General features: G+C 48.9%; 1 protein-coding gene across 1 annotated transcript in view; it reads left to right on the forward strand.

Moving 5' to 3' along the window:
- The window catches only part of LOC111964385 (short transient receptor potential channel 5-like), a 54,005-nt gene that overhangs the window by 19,531 nt on the left and 23,777 nt on the right, over positions 1–10,697 (forward strand). The window contains 10 exon segments of the mRNA XM_023988271.2: positions 2,108–2,542; positions 2,767–3,084; positions 3,188–3,391; positions 7,764–8,100; positions 8,355–8,494; positions 9,479–9,513; positions 9,515–9,603; positions 9,606–9,656; positions 9,659–9,697; positions 9,700–9,793. Coding sequence (XP_023844039.1) covers positions 2,153–2,542; positions 2,767–3,084; positions 3,188–3,391; positions 7,764–8,100; positions 8,355–8,494; positions 9,479–9,513; positions 9,515–9,603; positions 9,606–9,656; positions 9,659–9,697; positions 9,700–9,793 — 1,697 coding nt within the window. The 5' untranslated portion in view covers positions 2,108–2,152.

The raw sequence follows: 10,697 nt of genomic DNA on the forward strand, positions 1-10,697 counted from the left end.
CAGTCTCAAGAAAACCATTAGTAACACACTACGCCGTCATGGATTAAAATCTGCAGCACACGCAGGGTCCCCCTGCTTCAAGCCAGCGCATTCCAGGCCCGTCTGAACTTTGCCAATGACCATCTGGATGATCCAGAGGTAGGAATGGGAGAAGGTCATGTGGTCTGATGAGAAAAAATAGAGCTTTTTGGTCTAAACTCCACTCGCCGTGTTTGGAGGAAGAAGAAAGATGAGTACAACCCAAGAAACCATCCCAACCGTGAAGCATGGAGGTGGAAACATCAATCTTTGGGGATGCTTTTCTGCAAAGCGGACAGGATAACTGCACCGTATTGAGGGCAGATGGATGGGCATGTATCGCGAGATCTTGGCCAACAACCTCCTTCCCTCAGTAAGAGCATTGAAGATGGGTCGTGGCTGGGTCTTCCAGCATACAACGACCCGAAACCCACAGCCAGGGCAACTAAGGATGGCTCCGTAAGAAGTATCTCAAGCCTGGAGGGCGTAGCCAGTCTCCAGACCTGAACCAATAGAAAATCTTTGGAGGGAGCTGAAAGTCCGTATTGCCCAGCGACAGCCCTGAAACCTGAGGATCTGGAGAAGGTCTGTATGGATGAGTGAACAAAATCTCTGCTGCAGTGTGTGCAACCTGGTCAAGAACTACAGGAAACGTATGATCTCTGTAATTGCAAACAAGGTTTCTGTACCAAATATTAAGTTCTGCTTTTCTGATGTATCAAATTTTTTTTTTTCTGGCCATTCCTTGCGTACCCCCCTCCTAATTTTTTTGGTGATCTTTAGGAGTCCTGCGGGCGGGCCTAGGTGGGCCGCGAGGCGTGCAGTGGTGTGTGCCGCGTACGCGAGCGCGTGGGGCGGTGTCGCGGGGCGCTCTCGGCTGGCCGGAGCGGCGCGCGGCGGGCCGGAGGCCGGCTCGCGCCGCTGCGGGTATTTTTGTCTTTTTTTTCTTTTTTGTTAGATGAAGTATATTGATTTTTCTTTTTATATACTATTATGTAGGTTTTGATTTTTTTTTTAAATTATTTTCTCTTTTTTTGTTTTTAAGTTTGTTTGTCATGCAATAAAATGCAAATTAATTACCCTTAAAATCATTACAAGTAATTTGTTCTGGATTTTCCCTGTTTTAGATTCCGTCTCTCACAGCTGAAGTGTACCTATGATAAAAAATTACAGACCTCTACATGCTTTGTAAGTAGGAAAACCTGCAAAATCGGCAGTGTATCAAATACTTGTTCTCCCCACTGTAGGTCTGTAGCAGTTTGGGTCTAGAGTGTCTCCCCCTTTGAAGAGGGGGATGACCGCGGTAGCTTTCCAATCTATGGGAATCTCAGACGATACGAAAGAGAGGTTGAACAGGCTAGTAATAGGGGTTGCAACAATTTCGGCAGATAATTTTAGAAAGACGAGGTGGTGGCGTTGGGGTGGCAGAGGGGCCCCACTAGTTCCATCTTCTATGGGCTTCTTCCCCTCTGCTGTCAGTTTCCTGGAAAAAATAACTCTTGCAGTGATCAAACAGAGAGGCCGTTTATCCTACTGATACATTCAGCTGTGTGGAGCAACATCATCGGAGGAGGCTGAAAAAATGACCGAATTAGCATGGGGCCAATAACCTGGCTTGAGCGGGAGTGGAACCCTCTATGTGAATAGAATAGAAGTCCAAGACAGGAATAAAAAACATTGCTCGCTGGGGTGTGAATTTGGCAATCCAATTTATGCTTGATCCGAAAATGTGGTCGGAGGCGCCGTATGGAGGGTGTGACGCGGAGGCACGCAGAGGCCAAATTGTGCTCCGAAATCGCATCGCCGCGCTACTCTCAAATGTACACTCTGGAGGTCTCCGTATAGCTCCACAATGACATGATTGGCTGACAGTAGGTGAGGGTGGGAAGTCCTGTATAAACACAAACTCACTTCCTTGACATCTTCCTTCACAACAGCTGCTCCGCGAACCACAAAAAGTATGTTTGCTTTGACCGCATCACAGTAAATGCTGTATGGCCATACAGAGCCTTTTAGGCTATCAACACTGTCCTACTGCGCAATATGTGCAGAACAAAACAAACCAATGCTGTTCTTTGTTTGCCCCCAGATTCCAATCTCCCAGTAGGTCGTGAGTGACGCTGACTGTGTGCACATGATGAATCCCATGGCCCAGCTGTACTACAAGAAGGCGAGCTACTCACCGTACCGCGACCGCATCCCGCTGCAGATCGTGCGGGCGGAAGCGGAGCTGTCAGCGGAGGAGCGGGCGTACCTGACGGCGGTGGAGAAGGGCGACTATGCCGGGGTGAAGCTGGCCCTGCAGGAGGCGGAGATTTACTACAACATCAACGTGAACTGCCTGGACCCGCTGGGGCGCAGCGCGCTGCTCATCGCCATCGAGAACGAAAACCTGGAGGTGATGGAGCTGCTGCTCAACCACGGCGTGCACGTGGGCGACGCGCTGCTCTACGCCATCCGCAAGGAGGTGGTGGGCGCCGTGGAGCTGCTGCTGTCCCACCGCAGGCCCAGTGGAGAGAAACAGGTAAGGAGGACCTTAGGAGCACATTTCAGCTAGTTGCCTAGTCCTTACTGTAGCCCAATTAGCATGATGGTTACATGTTATGTATATGTTCTCCTGGTTATATATATGTTACGTACTATATGTTCTCCCGGTTATATACATGTTATGTAAGTTATACAGGTTATGCTCTTGCCTGGGGCATTCATTAATCCCTCTCCACCCCAACCCCCTGTTCTCTTCTCCAGGTGCCCAACCTGATGATGGATACCCAGTTCTCAGAGTTTACCCCTGACATCACACCCATCATGCTGGCAGCTCACACCAACAACTACGAGATCATCAAGCTGCTGGTCCAGCGCAAAGTCACCATCCCCCGGCCACACCAGATCCGCTGTGACTGTGTGGCGTGCGTGTCCAGCTCCGAGGTGGACAGCCTGCGCCACTCCCGCTCTCGCCTCAATGTCTACAAGACTCTAGCCAGCCCGTCCCTCATTGCCCTGTCCAGCGAAGACCCCATCCTGACCGCCTTCCGCCTGGGCTGGGAGCTGAAAGAACTGAGCAAGGTGGGGAACGAGCTCTGTCAGGATTACCAGGAGCTGTCCCAGTAGTGTTAAGGATTTATGAAGGGTTTATAAAGGGGTTTTAACTAGTTTATGACTCTTCCAGGTGGAGAATGAGTTCCGTCAGGAGTACGAGGAGCTGTCCCAGCAGTGTAAGCTGTTTGCCAAGGACCTGCTGGACCAGGCCAGGAGCTCCAGAGAGCTGGAGACCATCCTCAACCACCGTGACTACCTCAGTGAGGAGCTGGACCCAAAGGACTGCCGCGACCTGGCCAAGCTCAAACTGGCCATCAAGTACCACCAGAAAGAGGTGAGGGGGAGAGGAGAGAGGGCCATGCAGAAGATGTCTGTCTGGTATAGTGAGGGTGTCCTTAGCTGAATGGATTGGCACTGTATCAGGTGAAGTGCTCACTGGGCAGTATGCTGGCACTGTTACCTATTTCAACAAGCACATCTTCCTGTATGCTTGTGATAAAATCACTAGAGTGCCAATGATGAATTTCCATGCGTTGTTTCCTAGGATATTTCTTTATGCAGCAAAATGTCAGTTGCTGCCAGTGACAGTGGCAAAACACTTGACTAATAATAATCTAGCACACGAGAGGAAATGAACCTGACATTTGAGAAGAGAGCAGTGACTAGAAGAGATCTGTTGTAGACAATGGAAGCTTGATGGTCGAGCACTTTAATTCAAATCGTCTTGATATTGAACAGTGATAACAGGACCAATTTGAGTTGTGTCAGAAATTGTAGTCATCTCACCATCTATTTATAAAAAATATCTACAGGAATAGCATGTAGAAGTGAGTCACAGCGTTTTAAGTCTAAATGAAATGAGACACAGGCAAGTCGAGAGCTTGGGTGATCAGCTGGCTTGTGTTCTCTCATTGCCAACTAAAGGGATCTATTCACAGTTTACTATACCACTGAGAATTCTGCCATTGTGCTGCTTCTTTTTGTTGGTATAAAATACATTTGGCACGCTGTCTTTCCTTCCCTTTTGTACCCCGGGAGAGGTCTGACAAACACACCCTCACATATGTGTGGGACAAACAAAAGCACACACTCATCCTCAATCACATACAGACACGCACACACTCCTCTTGATTGGAATGCTGGCATTTGGCTGCTCCTTTGTTGTGAGCTGAATACTGTATTTCTCTCTGCAGTGTAATAAATTCTCAGTCTTATCCAGCTCTGCGGGGCTGTTAAGAGAACCTAACCAACCACAGTGGGGAAAAGGCCAGGTAGAATAATCATGCCTCGGTCAGCAAGTAGGCTACAGCTCTTTCATCCTTCATCCTCAGACCCCGACAGTCAGCAACACTCTCAGTTCAGTCAGCATTCAGACATCTTATGGTTGGTTAAAGTTACCTTATTCAAAACAGCAATCAATCTAGAGGTAGATGGTCAGAGATTAATGTAGATTATGTGCAGACAAGGACAGCACATTCACGTGGGAGTTGAGGGCCTGGTTGTCAGGGAGAATTCAGGGGACATGGGGGCGGTGGGAGGACAGCAGGGTTAAACTAGTTGAATTCAGCATGTGCATCAAATATTCACACATCAGGGAGGAGGGGGAACTACTGTTTGGACTTGATAGAATCAGCTGCTCTGCTGGGACTGGTTACCCAGCATGCCACAGTTAGTAAAGTCGTTAAAATCGGGACGTTGGTCTCTCATCCCTATGCATCCACAATCAAATCAAATCAAACTTTATTTGTCACATGCGCCGAACACAACATATGTAGACCTTACCGTGAAATGCTTACTTACAAGTCCTTAACCAACAGTGCAGGTCAAGAAAGAGTTAAGAAAATATTTATCTAATAAACTAAAGTAACAAATGATAAAAAGTAACATAATAAAGTAACAATAGCGAGGCTATATACTGGGGGTACCAGTACCGAGTCAATGTGCAGGGATACAGGTCAGGTGAGGAATTTGTACATGTAGGTAGGGAGAAAGTGACCATGCATAGATAATAAACAGCAAGTAGCAGCAGTGTAAAAACAAAGGGGGGGTGTCAATGTAAACAGTCCAGGTGGCCATTTGATTAATTGTTCAGCAGTCTTATGGCTTGGGGGTAGAAGCTGTTAAGGAGCCTTTTGGACCTAGACTTGGCGTTCCGGTACAGCTTGCCGTGCGATAGCAGAGAAAACAGTCTATGACTTGGGTGACTGGAGTCTTTGACAATTTTTTGGGCTTTCCTCTGGGCCGTCGATGTTAATGGGGGCCTGTTCGGCCCGCCTTTTCCTGTAGTTCACGATCAGCTCTTTTGTCTTGCTCACATTGAGGGAGAGGTTGTTGTCCTGACCTCCTCCATACAGTCTAATCATTGTTGGTGATCAGGCCTACTACTGTTGTGTCGTCAGCAAACTTAATGATGGTGTTGGAGTCATGTTTGAACAGGGAGTACAGGAGGGGACTAAGCACACACCCCTGAGGGGCCCCATTGTTGAGGATCAGCGTATTAGACATGTTGTTGCCTACCCTTACCACCTGGGGGCGGCCCGTCAGGAAGTCCAGGATCCAGTTGGAGAGGGAGGTGATTAGTCCCAGGGTCCTTAGCTTAGTGATGAGCTTCGTGGGCACTATGGTGTTGAAAGCTGAGCTGTAGTCAATTAACAGCATTCTCACATAGGTGTTCCTTTTGTACGGGTGGGAAAGGACAGTATGGAGTGCAATTGAGATTGCGTCATCTGTGGATCTTTTGGAGCGGTATGTGAATTGGAGTGGGTCTAGGGTTTCCGGGAGGATGCTTTTGATGTGAGCCATGACCAGCCTTTCAAAGCTCATGGCTACCGACATGAGTGCTACGGGGCGGTAATCATTTAGGCAGATTATCTTCGCTTCCTTGGGCACAGGGACTATGCTGGTCTGCTTGAAACATGTAGGTATTACAGACTCGGTCAGGGAGAGGTTGAAAATGTCACTGAAGACACTTGACAGTTGATCGCGCATGCTTTGAGTACAGGTCCTGGTAATCCGTCTGGCCCCGTGGCTTTGTGAATGTTGACCTGTTTAAAGGTCTTGCTCTCATCGGCTACCTAGAGCGTTATCACACAGTCTTCCAAAACAGCTGGTGCTCTCATGCATGCTTCAGTGTTGCTTGGCTCGAAGCGAGCGTAAAAAGCATTTCGCTCGCTGGTAGGCTCGCATCACTGGGCAACTCGCAGCTGGGTTTGCCTTTGTAGTCCATAATAGTTTTCAAGCCCTGCCACATCCAACTAGCATCAAAGCCAGTGTAGTAGGATTCAATCTTAATCCTGTATTGACGCTTTGCTTGTTTGATGGTTCGTCTGAGGGCATAGAGGGATTTCTTATAAGCGTCCGGATTAGTGTCCCGCTCCTTGAAAGTGGCAGCTCTAGCCTTTAGCTTGATGCGGATGTTGCCTGTAATCCATGGCTTCTGGTTGGGATATGTACGTACGGTTACTGTGGGGTAGACGTCGCCGATGCACTTATTGATGAAGCCGATGACTGAGGTGGTATACTCCTCAATGCCATTTGATGAATCCCGGAACATATTCCAGTCTGTGCTAGCAAAACAGTCCTGTAGCGTAGCATCCGCGTCATCTGACCACTTCTGTATTGAGCGAGTCACTGGTACTTCCTGCTTTAGTTTTTGCTTGTAAGCAAGAATCAGGAAGCTTGAATTATGGTCAGATTCGCCAAATTGAGGTCGGGGGAGAGCTTTGTATGCATCTCTGTGTGTGGAGTGAAGCTGGTCTAGAGTTTTTTTCCTCTGGTTGCACATGTGACATGCTGGTAGAAATTAGGTAAAACTGATTTAAGTTTTCCTGCATTAAAGTCTCCGGCCACTAGGAGCGCCGCTTCTGGATGAGCATTTTCTTGTTTGCTTATGGCCTTATACACCTGGTTGAGTGCGTCTTAGTGCCAGCATCGGTTTGTGGTGGTAAATAGACAGCTACGAATAATATAGATGAGAAGTCTCTTCTTAGATAGTGTGGTCTACAGCTTATCATAAGGTACTCTACGTCAGACGAGCAATACCTAGAGACATCTTTAATATTAGACATCGTGCACCAGCTGTTAGTGACAAATAGACACACTCCCCCGCCCCTCGTCTTACCAGATGTAGCTTCTCTGTCCTGCCGGTACATGGAAAATCCCTCCAGCTCTATATTATCTGTGTCGTCGTTCAGCCACAGCTCTGTGAAACATAAGATATTGCAGTTTTTAATGTCCCGTTGATAGTATAATCTTGATTGTAGGTTATCCATTTATTTTCCATTGATTGCACGTTGGCCAATAGAACGGATGGCAGTGGAAGTTTACTCACTCGCCAATGAATTCTCAGAAGGCAGCCCGACCTCCGCCCCCTTTTTTTTCCTGTGCTGTGTCAAGGTCAGAGGTCATATGTGGGAGGTTAGCTCCAGGTACTAACACAGGGAAGTTAGTTTTACTGCAGGAAAGTTGGCGAGAGCCTGGGACTTTACGTAGTACACATTGCCTTTATATCTGAAGCACTACGTGGCAGAAGCATATTAAAGATATGTACGATATCCACCCCGGTATGCTTCTATTGTATTCGATTTTTGGAATTTCTTGGTGGTTGGACGTACAACACTCTGTACAACACTGGCCCAGTCTGATACTATTGTTTTGATTTCCCTTATGGATCTTCTTCCTGTATCTGTCACTGTCTTCCTCTCCAGTTTGTGTCCCAGCCAAACTGCCAGCAGCTCCTGGCCACCCTGTGGTATGACGGTTTCCCGGGGTGGCGCAGACGCCACTGGGCGGTCAAGCTGGTCACCTGCTTCACCATCGGCCTGCTCTTCCCCATCTTCTCCCTGGTCTACCTGCTGGCCCCCAGGAGTGCCCTGGGCCTCTTCATCAAGAAGCCCTTCATCAAGTTCATCTGCCACACAGCCTCCTACCTGACTTTCCTTTTCCTCCTCCTCCTGGCCTCCCAGCGCATCGTGAGAACAGACCTGCACGTCCAGGGCCCACCGCCCACCGTGGTGGAGTGGATGATCCTTCCCTGGGTGCTGGGTGAGCAGAGGGATGGGGTGGGGGGCGAAAAGATGACTGGGGAGAGCTAACTTTATCGTTAGAAACCACTCTAACAGGTTCTAACGTGTAATTGGGTGGATATTGAGAAATGCAATGCTGAATTTTGCTGCAGTTAATCTGTTTCTGATTTGGACTAGTTATACGTTTACACTGTAAAACTATTGTGACAGGTGCCATTAATTGCAGTGTGCAATGTCACATGCCTTACTGACTGACACCTGTCTGCCCTTAAGGCTTTATCTGGGCTGAGATAAAGGAGATGTGGGATGGCGGTTTCACTGAGTACGTCCATGACTGGTGGAACCTGATGGACTTTGCCATGAACTCTCTCTACTTGGCCACTATCTCACTGAAACTAGTTGCTTACTTCAAGGTACGTGTATTTTTTCAAGATGAGTTGATGCTATTGTGAGGGTTAAGAAATTCCTGTCTATTTATTCTTGCCAACATACACATTCCAACATAACCGTGGCCTTCTGACATGTAGCTAACAGTACTCTCTCTGCCTCTCTCTGTTCCACAACAGTAAAACAGCTCTCTCTCTCTCTCTCTCATCTCCAAACAGCGCTCCTCTCGTCTCCACAACAGTACAACAGCTCTCTCTCTTCTCGTCTCCATAACAGCGCTCTCTCTCTCTCTCTTCTCTCTCTCTCTCTTCTCTCTCTCTCTCTCTCTCTCTCTCTCTCTCTCTCTCTCTCTCTCTCTCTCTCTCTCTTCTTCTCTCTCTCTTCTTCTCCTCTCTCTCTCTCTCTCTCTCTCTCTCTCTCTCTCTCTCTCTCTCTCTCTCTCTCTCTCTTCTCTCTCTCTCTCTCTCTTCTCTCTCTCTCTTCTCTCTCTCTCTCGCTCTCTCTCTCTCTTCTCGTCTCCCACAACAATACAACAGCTCTCTCTCTCTCTTGTCTCCACAACAGTACAAGCAGCTCTCTCTTCTCTTGTCTCTACACAGTACAACAGTCTCTCTCTCTTGCTCTACAACAGACAACAGTCTCTCTCTCTCTTTGTCTCTCAAACAGTTACAACAGCTCTCTCTCTCTCTGTCTCTACAACAGTACTACAACAGCTCTTTCTCTCTCTTGTTCTTCTACAACAGTTACAACAGCTCTTTCTCTCTTTCTCCACAAGACAACAGCTCTTTCTCTCTTGTCTCCACAAAAGTACAGCAGCTTCTCTCTCTCTCTCTCTCTTTCTCCTCTCTTCTCAGTCTTCTTCTCTCCTCTTGTTCCATAACAGTACAACAGCTCTCTCTCTCTTCTCTTGTCTCCATACAGTACACAGCTCTCATCTCTCTCTCTCTTGCTCTCCATAACAGTACAACAAGCTTCTTCTTCTCTCTCCTCTCTCTCGCCTTCCACAACAGTACAACAGCTCTCGGCCGAGGGAGGAATGGGAGAGTGGCACCAACGCTGATAGCCGAGGCCCTGTTTGCTATCGCCAACATCTTCAGCTCCCTGCGCCTCATCTCCCTGTTCACAGCCAACTCCCACCTGGACCTCTGCAGATCTCCCTGGGGCGCATGCTGCTGGACATCCTCAAGTTCTCTTCATCTACTGCCTGGTGCTGCTGGCCTTCGCCAACGGCTCAACCAGCTGTACTTCTACTACGAGACCAAGGCTTCGACGAGCCAACAACTGCAAGGCATCCGCTGCGAGAAGCAGAACAACGCCTTCTCTACGTGAGTCATCTGAGACCCTTTGTCCTGGGATATGAGAACGGAGAAGACAAATACTGTGTAATGACAAAGGAGGCGTTTGATTAATAAAGATAACAGAAAGAAGGGTGTATAAAGAGATGGACGGACCAGTACATTCTGAGACAAGGAAGGGAGTGGAGAAGTAGAGAAGGAGGTAGAGGAAGAGGGTAGAGGAAGAGGGTAGAGGGAGAGGGGTAGAGGGAGGAGGGTAGAGGGAAGAGGGTAGAGGGAGGAGGGTAGAGGAGGAGGGTTAGGAGGGAAGAGGTAGAGGGATGAGGTTAGAGGGAAGAGGGTAGAGGGAGGAGGTAGAGGGAGGAGGGTAGAGGAGGGTAAGAGGGAGGAGGGTAGAGGGAAGAGGTAGAGGGAGGAGGGTAGAGGAAGAGGATTAGAGGAGAGGGAGGAGGGTAGAGGGAAGAGGGTAGAGGAGGAGGATGAGGGAGAGGGAGGAGGGTAGAGGGTAGAGGGAAAGAGGGAGAGGGAAGAGGGTAGAGGGATAGAGGGAGGAGGTAGAGGGAGGAGGGTAGAGGGAGGAGGCGTAGAGGAGGAGTAGGAGGCAGAGGTGAGAGGGAGAGGAGGGGGTAGAGGGAAGAGGGTAGAGGGAGGAGGTAGAGGAGGAGGAGTATAGGGGAGGGAGAGGAGGGAGGGTAGAGGAGGAGGGTAGCTAAGGAGGGTAGAGGAGGAGGGTAGAGGAAGGAGGTAGAGGGTTAGAGGGAGGGAGGGGTAAAAAGAGGGGAGGAAGGGAGGAGGGTAAGGGAGGGAGGAAGGAGGGGTAGAGGGAAGGAGGGTAGAGGGAAGAGGGAGCGATTAGAGGGAGGAGGGTAGAGGAAGGAGGGTAGAGGAGGAGGGGTATCTGGAAGGAGGGTAGAGGGAGGAGGGTAGAGGGTAG

The sequence above is a fragment of the Salvelinus sp. IW2-2015 genome, linkage group LG5, assembly GCF_002910315.2.
Source record: "Salvelinus sp. IW2-2015 linkage group LG5, ASM291031v2, whole genome shotgun sequence".
NCBI lineage: Eukaryota > Metazoa > Chordata > Actinopteri > Salmoniformes > Salmonidae > Salvelinus > Salvelinus sp. IW2-2015.